Source organism: Pongo abelii, chromosome 12 (assembly GCF_028885655.2).
Source record: "Pongo abelii isolate AG06213 chromosome 12, NHGRI_mPonAbe1-v2.0_pri, whole genome shotgun sequence".
Taxonomy (NCBI): Eukaryota; Metazoa; Chordata; class Mammalia; order Primates; family Hominidae; genus Pongo; species Pongo abelii.
Genome location: NC_071997.2, coordinates 28,699,963 through 28,715,307, shown reverse-complemented (window position 1 = coordinate 28,715,307; position 15,345 = coordinate 28,699,963). Strand labels below are relative to the sequence as shown.

At 40.3% G+C, this 15,345-nt stretch overlaps 1 protein-coding gene across 18 annotated transcripts in view; it reads left to right on the top strand.

Moving 5' to 3' along the window:
* REV1 (REV1 DNA directed polymerase) overlaps positions 1-15,345 on the top strand; it is an 89,489-nt gene that overhangs the window by 61,519 nt on the left and 12,625 nt on the right. For 9 of the 18 annotated variants that reach the window (XM_063713275.1, XM_063713276.1, XM_024241959.3 and 6 more), the window contains 4 exons: positions 3,864-3,971; positions 4,483-4,611; positions 7,100-7,254; positions 9,834-9,953. In XM_063713275.1, coding sequence (XP_063569345.1) covers positions 3,864-3,971; positions 4,483-4,611; positions 7,100-7,254; positions 9,834-9,953 — 512 coding nt within the window. 18 annotated transcript variants of the gene reach the window in all.

Below are 15,345 nucleotides of genomic sequence, written 5' to 3'. Positions count from 1 at the left end.
CAGGATGGCTTACTGACCTCGTGATCCACCCGCCTCAGCCTCCCAAAGTGCTGGGATTACAGGCGTGAGCCACTGCGCCTGGCCTAGTTACATCTTTTTAGTCTTGATTCAGAGTTGTGGCTATTCAGGCATCTAATCTGAAGAAAAAATATTTGAGCTCAGCATCGTCTAATCATAATAGTTTTTTTTTTAATTTGCTAATTATTTTATTTAAAGTATATTTAGGTTAAAAAGCATGAAGTTCAAACGTGCATGCTTATATTTTAAACTGTTTTCCATTCATGACATGCCAAACTTTTCCTCCCAGGCTAACTTTGCCTTTCTCATTAACAGAATTATGTTTTAATGGTTTTCATTGTCACTTGATGCTGTGGCCAAGGAATTGAAACTTACTTTAAATGATAATTAAGTCAAATACAAATACGTTTTGAATTGTTATACTGCTTTTTATTAGCACAGGCACTCTAGAGCTGAGTTTATGTTGTGCTCAGTAGGCTAGTCTCTTTTTCCCTACTAAGTTAATGAATGGTGGCCTGGACTTCAGATGGCTAGACAGTTATGTGCAGTATCTGGAGGGTGTGATGAAGCCCAGAGATATTCCCAGTCCTTGAATTTCGCTAGTTGGTAAAATGCAAGCTCCATTTACCCTTGCTAGGCTGCCTCTGCAGGGTCTCCCTTTATGCCTTCATACCCAGTCACCACCAAGATGAATGCTGGCTGAGGAGCAGGGCTGCCTCCAGGTGAAAGTGTCACCAGCTCTGGTGGCTTTGGACTCCAGGAGCCACAATTGTGTGTGGGCACTAGGCTTCTGTTGGGTGTTACCCATGGTAAATATAAATTTACCTTTATAAATTTGGTCAAGCTTCATGCCTTGCAAAATAATTGGGGTGACTATATGAGGACAGAATACTATATAATGAGCCATTCAAGTGCCACTTAAGTGCAGATGTTTAAGAAGATGCATAAAGTGATGAAAATGAATTTAACTTGAAGAAAAAAAAATGATTTTTGTCCCTTGTGATTTTCTGTTTTCTAGAAGGCTATTCCTAGTGAAAGTTTCTAGAAAATAGTTTCTGGATACTTGTTTTGTGGCCATCCAACGGGTTATATTTTCCTTATCTGAGGAAAATTTTTTTAACATTTTGCATAAGAGAAATGTTTCTGAGTTTGGAGTGGGGACTAGATTGTGGGGATGATCTGCTCAGTTTTATGCACTGGTGAGTTTTCACTATACATAGCTTAATAATGGGGCCAGCAAAGGATAGAATGTGAATATGAAATGGTAGAAATACAAAGTAGAATGTGTATATGTGGGTCACAGTTTGCACTGCTGTTAGTAGTTGGCCTATACTTACAGCAGAGAGCAAACTTTGTATGGAATCAGTGAGAAGGTAGATTGTACATGAATAGGTAATGATACACAGATATCCTAGAATCACAGATCTTTAAAGTCAAATAATTTCTAAACCCCATTTTCATGTGCTTTTGTAAGGACCCACTACCTTTCTTACTTTATGGATGTATTTTAGTATGTAGAACGGACAGTGACAGTGGTTTGATGGCAATTTTTTTTCCCCCAGAGATGAAGTCTTGCTCTGTTGCCCAGGCTGGAGTGCAGTGGTGCTATCTCGGCTCACTGCAACCCCTGCCTCCCAGGTTGAAGCAGTTCTCCTGCCTCAGCCTCCTGAGTAGCTGGGATTACAGCTCCTGCCACCACGCCTGGCTAATTTTTGTATTTTTAGTAGAGATGGGGTTTCACCATATTGGCCAAGCTGGTCTTGAACTCCTGACCTCGTGACCCGCTTGCCTTGGCCTCCCAAAGTGCTGGGATTACAGGAGTGAGCCACCGCACCCGGCCAGCAATTTTTTAATATTGTTGAATCCAACACCAAATACAACTGTCTGAACAAAGCATATTGCCAGACAGAATATGTCCTCTGTGCTTTAAATGTAGGAATAAGCTGTTTTTGCAGCATACACTTAACAAAGTTTTGGTAAATTGTCCTGTATGGGATTTTAGTTGTAATAGATGAGTCACGGTAATGAAGAGACACTTTGGACTTTTTTGTAATTGTCTTTACTCATTTATTTTCTATGGAACAAAGCTCATTTCCCAGCCATCAACTCAAGGTATTTGGCTTCCCTTAGTATGGCAAACCTAAGGCAAACCAAAGGAAAAAGATTTTCCTTTTTTGTTTATAACTTCCTTATAGTGTCTAATGGCTCTTAAACAGTTTTCTCTGGGTACATTTTACATGAGTACATAAGTAGATGTACTATATTTTACTAAGTAATGTGCTTCGGAAAATTTTTGTGTAAATTAATGTTTTGAAAATGAAAATATTGTAAATATAAGAAAATGATATTTACAGGGATTATAAACACATTTTTTTTTTTTTGAGATAGAATTTCGCTCTTGTTGCCCAGGCTAAGGTGCAATGGCACAATCTTGGCTCACTGCAACCTCCACCTCCCAGGTTCAAGCAATTATCCTGCCTCAGCCTGCTGAGTAGCTGGGATTACAGGAGTGTGCCACCATGCCCGGCTAATTTTTTTGTATTTTTATTAGAGACATGGTTTCACCATGTTGGCCAGGCTGGTCTCAAACTCCTGACCTCAGTTGATCCATCCACCTCGGCCTCCCAAAGTGCTGGGATTACAGATGTGTACCACCACGCCTGGACTATAAATGTATTTGGGTTTTTTTTTTTTTTTTTTTGAGATGGAGTTTCGCTCTTGTTGCCCAGGCTGGAGTGTAATGGCGCGATCTCGGCTCACTGCAACCTCCACCCTCCAGGTTCAAGTGATTCCCCTGCCTCAGCCTCCCGAGTAGCTGGGATTCCAGGCATGCGCCACCACTCCTGGCTAATTTTTAATTTTTAGTAGAGACGGGGTTTCTCCATGTTGGTCAGGGTGGTCTCGAACTCCCCCCCTCAGGTGATCTGCCTGCTTCGGCCTCCCAAAGTGCTGGGATTACAGGCATGAGCCACCGTGCCCAGCCTTATAAACACATTTTAAAAAAATGAGTTATCTTTAATTTGTAAACTCAGCTTTTACATGCTGAATCTATATATCTGGCATAATTATTACCTGAAGTTTACTCTTTTCAACACCAGACCTTTTTTCTGCTTTAATTGTTTCTGATAATGTTTCTAAACTATTTTATGTTTCTACATATATGTCTAAACTGTTAGGTATCTACTTTCTTTGTTAGTGGACAAAGCCTGTTGACCATAGGTCATCCTTTTCTAGGCGAGTGCAGGGTTGTCCCCATGGAGGTCATGGAGTTTGCTTTATTTGCCATCCTATACCCAGCACCTCGCTAAGTCCTCGACACATGAAGAATTGTTTTCTTTACAACTCTGTCATTTTCCTTCCTCTTAGGTATTTCTTATCTACTAGGGACTTAGTACTGAGACCATTTATAATATTACTATTTTTATAAACATAAAAATGCATGTGATTTTGCATCTACTGCTGAGTAACTTGGAGGACTGTTTCTTCTTGGCTCTCATGGTCTGGATGTTGGGAGGGTGCCAGAGGCCTATGAGTAATTGGCGACTGTTTGTATATACGTTTCTTAAAACAGGGCACATCTCCATGCTGTGTAGTAAATGTTTATTGAACAGATATATAGAATAACCATTATCCTATTATATAATATGTAATTTAGTGAAACATTGCTTTATTATTTTGCTTGTTTTTACTATAATTTTTTTCTTGATTCTTTACAGAGTGATAAAATAGGATTTTACTAATTATGTATAATTCCATAATTGTAGTTTTGTGGTGAATGCTCCAAATGTCAAAGGTAATGTGGGGCATTGAGACACACAGATTTAAAATTTACCATTTTCAATTAGGTCCCTCAAAGTTCTGGAACCCTGGCTCCTGCCCAGAGTGATGTCCTACCATGTACAATGCTGTTGGCATCTCAGCCACTGTGGAGCCACTTCAGGAGCATGGAATTGGTCAATTGGGAATTGGGTGGTAATAGGATGAGTACATTTTGTCTGTTTGTCACATAGCACTGTTTTGTGTAGTTCTTTTGTTTATATTCTTTGTCTTTGGGGGATGAACCCTGGTCAAACTGTGCCATGTATTAGGGGATGAAAACCTCTTTTTGACAGCATATTCCTGCTCTGTGGTGGTTGTGATATCACCAGCATATGGCATGCTGGCATCTCTGCAAAGGGGCCAGAGGTATGAGTTTTAGGAGAAAGCTTCAGATACAAGAGCCAAACCTGGTATTTTAATGACATAGTTGGCACATCTACATGTGTCATTTACACTATTCAGACAGTTGTGACTTTTGGGGGAAAACAAGGCTGTAAATTTTAATGCCTATCTTTAATCCCTAATGAGAATGGAGTTAAGTGGAAATTATAAATTAGTGGCATGGGGAGATATCAACATATTTGATAAATATTTGAGTTTAAAACTTCCTAGAATAACCTCCATTGTGTTTTCTTCTCTATCTAGGCAACTTGGCATTAAGAACGGAATGTTTTTTGGGCATGCTAAACAACTATGTCCTAATCTTCAAGCTGTTCCATACGATTTTCATGCATATAAGGAAGTCGCACGAACATTGTATGAAACATTGGCAAGGTACAGTGTATCAAACTGTCATTTTGTGTCTGTGTTTTCCTTCTTTTAGCTAATAGTAAAGATAGTTCAAGTTTTCTTTAGGATTCTCAGGATCACTTTTGTTAGAATTTTATCTCCCAGGAACCGCTCCTCAGCATCCCAGTTTGAGACCTTTCTTTGGGCAATTTCCAGGTAGCTCAATCTCAAAGGATAGTTTTGTATTGCCAAAATTGTTCATGTGCTTCCTTGGTTGATGTAAGATCTGATTATTCGCTTATATTACTTCTAGTCTGTGGTTCTGGTTTTCTTCCCATGGAGCCAGATAGATGAAGGATGGAATTTTTTAACCTGGTTATTCTCTTTTATTTCATTTTAATTATAGTTTTGTTCAAAATTAGAACTGATGGGTTGATAACAAGTGGAGACACTTTAAAACCTTTATCTTCTTAAAATCATTGGATATGCCAAAAGTTAGTTTTCATAAAAGTGGGTCTTTAGTAATAGTTTCAAAATGGTTGATGAGTTGGCTTGAGAAAAGGTGATTAATTGTAAAAATATTTAAAATTGTAGATGTATTTAAAAATATTTAAAAGTGTAGATATATTTCATATTAACTCAGAACTCAAATTTGTTAAAAGTATAACCAGCCTATGTATGCTGTAAACCAGGGGTCAGCATAGTTTTCTGAAGGGAGCCAGATAAAGTTTCTGTCACTCAACAGAAGTTCTCAGTTCTGCGTTGTGAATGGAAAGCAGCCACGGGGAATGTATATGAATGGGCTTGGTGTAGTTCCAGTAAAAATGCATTTACTGGATGTTAGGCCAAGGTTTGTCAACTCCTGGGCAGTATTAATGTTCCAGGAGATAGACTTCTTGCTTCTGTCTTCACCTCTGCCTCTTCCTTTTTATGCGTCAATTTGAACACCAGTATCTGCTAAGTACAGGTGACTGCTAGATGCTGCTAGTCTCAGAAAGGAATATCTAATCCTTGCCCTTGTGGGAGCTTGCTTTAGTAGGAGAGAGAGAAAATGTGAAGGAACTGATTGTTTCCTGGCGTCAGTATGTAGGAGTGAGTGCTGAATGCTAAACCACTTATTATAGCTATTCCATTAACACAAAGAGAACATACTAATTAACTTTCCATTTATAAGTTGGGTAACTAAATAAATAAATCCCAAATACAGGAATGTTGGTATTGTCAAGTGGAACGTGCTTTAAATCCTCTTCGAAAGGAGAAGTCAGTGGTAGCATCCAAACGAGGGCCAGATAGGGATGGGTGACTGAGGTCAGTACTGTGGTGCTCCTGTGTCCTGGGTATTGAAGCCCTAGAGCAAGCATCAGCCTGTGCCTGAGGTTACGAGGATGTGAGAGAGAGCTGTGACCTATACTCCTACACAGTCACATGCACACGGTCCTGGTAGAAGGCTGGAGACAGTTTCAGTGGCATGTTTCTATTCTTAGGGGAAAAATATCCACAGTAGTGTTCTTCTACCACCCTTGGGAAATCCTGTCTCGGCTTCATATTCTCCCTGCCTCAGGGCAACTTTCATGAAGCAAAATACCTCATACCAGATATACCCTTCTGTTCTTAAAAATGCACACTTTAAGCCTAAACAAAACATACTCATTTCTTTAATAGATTATTTCTTTAATAGAGATCTTAATCTGATTGTAACCTACCTACAGTAAGGTGTAGGTGAGAGATGAGGACCGCCCTCCTAGTATACATTACCAAGTGGATTATGAAAGACATAGTTTTGATCCTGAGGCCTCTTAGGTTTCCTCCCATTTCCAGTCCAGTTCTATTTTGTGATTTCTTAGTCCTTGTATTACCATGGGGGCCACATAGCAACTCTTGTCTTCCTTTTTCTTTTCTCTAATTAAAACAAATCCTTTTTGTGGATAGATCCTATGAGATGATTTTTTAAAAAGTATTTCCACATGCAGAGAGTGTAGATGCTATTCTCAGACAAGCAGTTGGGATGACTGGCCACTTTTTCCTTCTGTATTCTAGGCCTGCTACAGTGAGTGGAATTTAACTGTGATATTTTTGTTTTAGGAGAGCAGCAATTACTGATTTGTCTAGTTTTTCTGTTCCTTAAAGGATTCTCGTAAACCATTAGATTAAATGTTTTGACAGTTCAAATTCACCCACCGGTTTTCAACTCTTCAAAGGTTTATAGAAGTATTGTCAGTATAGAGAGACTGAAATAATAATTTATGCTGTATTTTTGTTTTTTTGTGTTTAAATTTTTTTTGTTGGTTATTTTACTCCTCAAACATTTTCCTATCCAATATGCTGTATTTTGGTAGTTAATAAGGAGAAAGAGAATACACTAATTAACTTTGCAGTTAAAAGTTGGGTGACTAAAATGGTACTTCAGCCAATTCATTTAAAATGCCTTGTGAGGAAACAGAAAAAAGAGAGGATAAGAAGAATATTTTGCAACATTGGGTCTACCAGATGGTGGCTGTGGCTGTGATTCGTTGCCTTTGCTCTGTGTTGATAGCTACACTCATAACATTGAAGCTGTCAGTTGTGATGAAGCGCTGGTAGACATTACCGAAATCCTTGCAGAGACCAAACTTACTCCTGATGAATTTGCAAATGCTGTTCGTATGGAAATCAAAGACCAGACGAAATGTACTGCCTCTGTTGGAATTGGTTAGTATCTAGCTTATCTTGTACTCAAAAGAGTTGCTTTGAGATTCTTGAATATCAGTTAATTTTATGGAGTTTTTGTTTTTATTAGCTTCCTCTCACTTGTAAACGGTTTTTAGCATTGCTTGCAATTGTGTGACACACGAGATAAGTGTTGGAAATATAAGTAAATGGTTGATAATCTTCGCAATAAATAAGTTAGAATATTTCTTACTTATTCTTAAAAAATTGGAAAGGTTTAATTCAACATTTGTAAACAGTTTTTTTTTTTTCCCCAAAAGTGAACGGAAACCGTATTTAAAGCTAGGTGGTGGTATGGGTTTAGAGTTGCGTGTTAAGTCTGAGTCTTGTTACTCTCTGCATTTCAGCCTCCCGGCACATGGAGCTATTCCTGTCTTCACTCAGTTCTAGAAGTCACCCTGACTCCAAGTGCTCTCAGTAATTTTCCAGTCTCTCCTCCATCTCCATCCATGCTGTCTTTAAACCTTGTACTTTGTTTCCGCAGCTGCTCCCAGCACTTACCCTGCTTTTGTTGATTCTTCCAGCCGTGTCCTCTGGAACTCTGTCTTTCATACTTAAGCTTCCCTGAGTCACCTCTTCCTTTCTTAACCCACTCATTACCTTCTGGCAAGATATCCCTTTTCTTGCCATTCTGTTACTAGAGCCAGTTTGTCCCTGCCATACTCAGTATACCACAGGCTTGGAAGGTAAAGTTAACTGTCTTAGCTTGGCATTGTCACTTTCAACCATTATTCCTCCATCTTCATCCAAAAACCCTTTTTCCTCCAAAGTTCCCTGTCTCCTTTGTACCCATGAAATTTACTGATGACTGAGTGGTGATGCAGAGAGGCTAATGCCATTGAAAGAAGAATTTGTTACTTCCATTTCCCGAGAGGAGGGGGCACACCGTGATACACAGGACTACTGGGGAAGCACCAGGGTGGTTAGGAGACAGAAGCTGAAGGAGTGGCAGACGGAAAGCCTAGGCTCCAGAACCTTTATTAGGGTTTTTTTCAGAAAGGCAAGGCAGGGCTGAGGAAACACTTTAGGAGTGGCTAGTTTGAGTAATTCTCGTGGGCTCTGGGCTATAGGGGTGGTCCCTAGTTGCCTGGTAACTGGCCCTGAGACAATTTAGGGCAGGAGGTGGTTAGGCTGTATATGACAAGTGTGCTTCCAAATAAGAGGTTTACTGTCTTTAGGAATTAGCCAGCCCTGGGAGGGCAGTCTCTCCCCAGCCAGCAGGATTTTTAAGATTTCAAAACACTATAAGATACAGAAAATAAAAAGTAGGATTAATACATGCCCAGCATTCCTACAGCTACTGGCTAGCCTACCTTTTACCCCCTGATGTTGGCCCACAGACGTTGGTAACATTTCAGTTAGGAATTCTATATTCCATTGTCAGGCACAGTTTTATTTTTTTGTTTTTAATTGTCCTTAATTTTCATTTATAAGTGATCGTATGAATCCATTCTTTTAAGTTCAAGCATATGTAATGCCAAAGTCCCACTTTATATTTCCACTCCTCAGTTCCTTTCCCCTCCTCTGAACTCACTACTTTCATCATTTTGGTGTGACTTCCCAGAACTTTCCCTCTTCATGAATCTCTGTATTTACTTTAGGAAAGTATATAGTTTTTAGATAAGTTTTCTATAAAACCAAGATATGTCCTCAATATAAATCTTCCCTTTGTCTGGAGATTTTAGTATTCACAGAGAAGCCCACCTAGCAGCTGAGCTCTGCAGATCCCTGCCCCTTCTCAGGGCTTAGTGCCCTTTTCCTCCGCTGCTTCTGTGGCCCCTGCCCACACCTACACCACGAACCTCACTGCCTGTCTCTGCGTTTTGAGGACTCTTCTACCCTCAGTTCCCGCTGCTTCTTTGGGCTTTCTGGTTTCCCCAGTCCAGTAGCACTCTTTTTATTGTCATTTCCCTACCTCTTCTGTCTCCTGTGGGTTGGGAACATGAACTACTCTTTGATCATGGCCTTCAATTCCTACAAACACCCACTCTGAAGATCAGGACTGCTGGTTGGGCGCGGTGGCTCATGCCTGTAATCCCAGCACTTTGGGAGGCTGAGGCGGGTGGATCATGAGGTCAGGAGATCGAGACCATCCTGGCTAACACGGTGAAACCCCGTCTGTAAAAATACAAAAAAATTAGCTGGGCATGGTGGCAGGCGCCTATAGTCCCAGCTACTCGGGAGGTTGAGGCAGGAGAATGGCTGGAGCCCAGGAGGCGGAGCTTGCAGTGAGCTGAGATCACGCCACTGCACTCCAGCCTGGGCGACAGAGTGAGCCTCCGTCTCAAAAAAAAAAAAAAAAAAGATCAGGACTGCTTTCTCTATTGCTGCTTCTGGTTAGATGCTGAAATGGCACTTGTGTTAGAGCAAAGAGAAACCTCTGTCCAGGTACTCTGTTGGTTATAATCTAAATACTTCGCAAAATTCTACACCTTATTTGAAATAATCAAAATTTATTTTCATTGTTTTTAGAAACTTGATAACCTGTATAAAGAGATCTTTGTTGGGAAATTTAAAAAATAATTGTGACTATTTCTTGGATGACTTTTTTTTTTTAATAGGTTCTAATATTCTCCTGGCTAGAATGGCAACTAGAAAAGCAAAACCAGATGGGCAGTACCACCTAAAACCAGAAGAAGTAGATGATTTTATCAGAGGTCAGCTAGTTACTAATCTACCAGGTAAATACAAATATTTTAACAATACTTTTATTACAGGCATTATAAGTACTTTTCATATCTATAATATAGAACTGTGAGACCTCTTTTTGCCCAGACATGAATATTATAAAAATTTTTAAGTCTTACTGAGTGCCATGAAAAACAAAATTTGGAATTCTGCATTAAATATCCCCTCAAATGATTTGTCAGGACCTTAATGTTACATTTTTATTTTGCTTCTAATCAGTTTTACTTTAGGTATTTCTCTAGTAGCAAGATTCTAAGAAACAATGTTAAAAGGGAGGATGATGAAATTGACTTTCAGTCCTTTAAATAAATGATTATTGAAATAGTTTACTCCTGGGCCAAAGATAAAAGTTTTGAGCTTCGATTCTCCTATGTCATGCTGCAGGACTAGTGACAGTTTTCTGAGTTTATTAAACAAGTAGTTTTAAAAGTATAAATAGAATGTGTGTGAGCTGTATTAGGAAAAAGGAAACCTAAAGAAGGATTGTATTTTCAGTTAACTCCACTCATGGAAAAAAACCTTCCATCTTAACCTTTCTCACCTAAGGGGCAGGATGTTCAGTTATTTCATATTTTTGTGTAGTTACCTGTTTATTATAAAGTGCCTGTGTCAGCTTTGTAAAGTCTTCATCTTCATTTATAGTGAAAGTTTTAAAATTCATTTGTTAAAAGTAGATTTAGTGGCATTTTTAGATGCCTATTTTTAAGCCTAATAAAAGTATGTCCGAACTAACTTAGAAGTTTCTGTTAACAGGCCATAAATATTAGACGACAGAAATGGCATTTTATGGTAGGTTAGTTTTAAAGCTTCCTGACCCCCTTAGTATATAACTTAAAACGATGTATTAGTGTCAGAAATGTGTAATATGACATTTTTGATGGTTAGTTTCACATTTAATTTGAGAATATAAAATCAAACTAGCAAATTACTGTAGTAGACAACACAGTTTAAACATTTTTAATAAGAAATTTTACTGCAGTTTTATATAAGAAGGAACTGGTATATTTAAAGCTGCACGTAAAATTTGAGTTTTAAGTTTATTACACTAGCCATCTCTATTAGTTTTCTAGGGGTGCCGTAACAAAGTACCACAGACTGGGGTGCCTAAAAAACAGAAATGCGTTGTCTCACAGTTCTGGAGGCTGGAAGTTCAAGATCAAGGTGTCAGCAGGGTTGGCTCTCTCTGAAGCCTCTGCTTGGCTTGTAGGTGACCCTCCTCTCCGTGTGTCTTCACATGGCCTTCCCCATATGCATGTCTCCATCCTGGTCTCTTCTTGTGAGGATACTGGTCATGACCTTGTTTTATCTTAATTACCCTTTACAGATTCTGTGTCCAAATACGGTCACACTGTAGCCGGGCATGGTGACTCACACCTGTAATCCCAGCACTGTGGGAGGACGAGGCGGATGGATCATTTGAGGCCAGGAGTTCAAGACCAGCCTGGCCAACATGGTGAAACCCTGTCTCTACTAAAACTACAAAAAAAATTAGGCGGGGGTAGGTGGCACATGCCTGTAGTCCCAGCTGCTCGGGAGGCTGAAGGCACAAGAATTGCTTGAGCCCGAGAGGCAGAGGTTGCAGTGAGCCAGGATCGCACCATTGCACTCCACCATGGGTGACAGAGTGAGACTGTGTTGAAAAAAACAAAACAAAAACAAATACAGTCACATGGTGAAGTACTGGGGTCAGGAATTCAGCATATAAATTTGGGGAAGACACAGTTTAGTCCAAAACACCATCTTTAAATTGAACCCTTTTTGTAGTTTTCTTTGTGTTTTTGTTTGTTTTAATAGAAATAGGGACATTTTAGCTACTTGACCTAGTAATCCTACCATTCACCTTCATTTGCTTCCTGGCTGGAAAGACTTTATTTATTTTTTTTGAGATGGAGTCTCGCTCTGTCGCCCAGGCTAGAGTGCAATGTGCGATCTCGGCTCACTGCAAGCTCCACCTTCCGGGTTCACGCCATTCTCCTGCCCAGCTACTGTAGTCCCGAGTAGCTGCGACTACAGGCACCCACCACACACCCGGCTCATTTTTTGTATTTTTAGTAGAGACGGAGTTTCACCTCAGTCTCAATCTCCTGACCTCGAGATCCGCCCACCTTGGGCTCCCAAAGTGCTGGGATTACAGGCGTGAGCCACCGTGCCCAGTGAAAGACTTTATTTCTTCAAGGGCAAGTGTGAAGTTACGTGTCCTGGGCAAGCTGAGGCACAGCCTTGAATTTCCTAAGAGAGATTTGAAAAATAGGGCAGCAGAGCTGGCCTTCTCTTCTTCAGAGCCAGGTTCTGTATCGCTCACAGTGGTTCATGTGGTTTTCATAAAATCCCCAAATCCTTAACCTGACTGTTACAGAACATTTCAGGTCTATAAAATATCTACCTTCTCCATTGTTACTCCTGTCCTGAAGTGTGTTCCACAGATTATAAGCTGTTCCTTTTAAAAGGGGTTTCATATAGGAGAGGGAACCTTCTGTGGTGGAGGGCTTTGTACAGTGAAAGTCCTGGGAATTATTTTAGAAAAGAAACCTATTTATCTTTGTTAAAGACTAGTAATTTCTCAAAGATATTTGGTGATAAATATACAGTACCTATTTATATCTTGTGGAACATGCTTTGGAGGAACTTGGTTCTCTAATCAATAACCAGGAGAAATTCAGTGGTAACTTGCCCCATCTCCAACCTCTTTAGTCCCTTGTACCCATAAATGTTTAGTGACCACATATGTGCTGCGCACAGTAATAAACAATTAGAATAGCTACATAAGAAGGAAAAACACAATAATAAGTTTTTGCTTTAGGAGACTCCACAGAATAATAATTGTATATTACACTAATAAATACGTTTCTTAATATGATCTGGTTACCTAATGAAAGAAAGGATTGACCCCAACGACTGTTACAGTTTGAAGAACCATTTCTACTTTTTCTTTGGATCTTTGCAGGGCTTTTTACCCGTGCATGCACTCTTCAGTGAAGGGCCCTCTGCACCTCATTCAGCCTTTGCTAGGTTTGTGCATCCAGCATATGGATTCCATCTCTATCCCATTTTCAGAGAACCACCATGATCACGCAGGCGTTCATAAAGTCTGCAATGATACAGTAGCTACGTAGCCAAGTGAAGCTAGTACAATTTGAGTTAAAGTTAAATAAAACTACCAATTCAGTTCCTCGCTTGCCCTGGCCACATTGCAGGTGCTCAGTGGTCACATGGAGCAAGGTTCTCCTGTATTGGATAGCAGACGAGAACATTTCCATCACTGCAGAAAGTTCAGTTGAACAGCACTCCTGTAGATGGTGAAAACTTTATTCTTTGAAGTTTACTCCTCTGTGTCTGTATTGGATAGCCAAGTTCTGGATGCCAAGGAGGGGATGTTATTGGCCACTTTTAACCTAGGGTAATAGTTCCCCTTCAAGGACAGATGCCAAGTCTTTGTCCCAGTTGCTTGACCGGGAGCCTCCTTGACTCTCTCTTTGTTGAGATTTGGTTCTAAAGGAGCGTATTTTCCTTCACCTTTTCCTTAATAGGTGGCTGCAGTCTTTGGGCCCGGAGCCCCCCTTACTTTGTCCATAGAGTTGCCATCTTTCCCTTATAAACACCTACTTAATTGACGTATTTAGTTAAAACTAGCAGCCCTCTTCAAGGTTTTGGTCCTGGCTCCAAGTTTAATTTTCCCACCCCCACTCAATAGGAGTTGGAGGTACACCACACCCCCTGCCTCCCTCCCCCACCTCCGGTTAAGGCCATTTCATTCCATCAGATGAGCCTGCATGGTGAAGAGCTGTGCTTCTTTCATAGAGGGATGTCCACTTAGATTAGATTGATTATGTTAACTTGGTGATGTTTAATGTAGCCTTTCCTTTGCACCTGTAGTGCATAATAATTTTGTTCTAGTATACTGAAGATACTCTAAAATTTGAAACTATGGGTTTCTCCCCATGCCCATCCACCCCAACACATGCACACACTAACACAACCCAGGATGATGATTGTCTCTTGCTAATGTTGCAAGTCCCTGAGAACAGATTAGTTCCCCAGAACTGTAAGGGAAAGGTCATGGTCAGATTAAGGGAGTGGGAAGTGAGGCAACAATGGGAGGGACAAAAAAGAGACAGAAAGTCTTCCCTGATGTTAAGAAGTCTTATGACAAAAAAGAAATACAAAAAGAGCAAATTGAAGAAAACAGCCTTTCCTAAAAGCAAATAGCTGTGCAAAGTGTCTACCTTTGACAAACCAAGTATGTAATTTGTCTATTCCTTTGTGTTTCTCCTCCCCATTCTGAAAAGCACTTAGGTTTCACTTAAAATTTTACCTTTTGGTGAATGGTACTTCTCTGGAGGATTTTTTTTTTTTTAAGTTGTTAACTTGGGGTCTTTGGTATTTACTTGCCCTTTGTTCTGGCTTGGACTTTAAAATGGCACAATTGTGAACCAGCACCCTTAACGCCTTCATCTCACTTCCATTAAGGAATAAAGTGTCTGGGTTTAAACTTTTCTGACCCACATTGATGAATTCCTAACCTTGTGTTGTATACTGGTTCCAGAGGTTTTCCTGGCAGAACTTGTACTAGATGGTTTTTCCTCCTACTGAAGACCACTCAAGAGGATAGGAGCTATGAACAGCAGTTAGCAGACTTCACTCTGAGCTCTCTTTTTTAAAGACAGGGTCTTGTTCTGTCACCTAGGGTGGAATGGAATGGCAGGTTCATAGCTCACTACAGCCTCGAACTCTTGGGCTCAAGGGATCTTTCCAACTCAGCCTCCCAAGTAGCTGGGACTACAGGAGCACACCACCACACCCAGCTAATTCTTTTTTCTATTTTATAGAGATGGTCTCCCTCAGTTGCCCATGTTGTCCTCAAACTCAGACTGTTGGCCTCCAGCAATCCTCCTGCCTTGGCCTCCCAAAGTATTGGGATTACAGGTGTGAGCCACCACACCCAGCCTGAGTTCTCTTTTGATAAGTTCCTACAGAAGACCAGAAACACAATGCTGTCTTTTCCTCATTGATGGAAAATTTTTACTTGATGGTGTGGAACCATTTTAATAAGCATTATAGTTTCCCTCGGTTACTCCAAACCTCTTTCCCAAATTGTGGACCTTTTTAAAGCATTTAGGGCAAATTGAAGAAAACCAAGACTCCAACTTAGAGCAACAGAATTAATCAGTATCCTTTAGGTGGGGCTCAAACCTTATATCTCGCAGAATAGGACATAGGGACTGCTGCCTGCTGGCCCAGCTGTAGGAGAGTTAATATCTCTTCAGAGAGATCATCCTTTTGATTAAAAAAAAGTCTGTCTTCTACCCCCCACCACCAGTTGGTTTGGTTAGGGTCCTTCATCCTCACGTCAGTGGTACGTGTGATAGCATGTAACATTTCTGGACT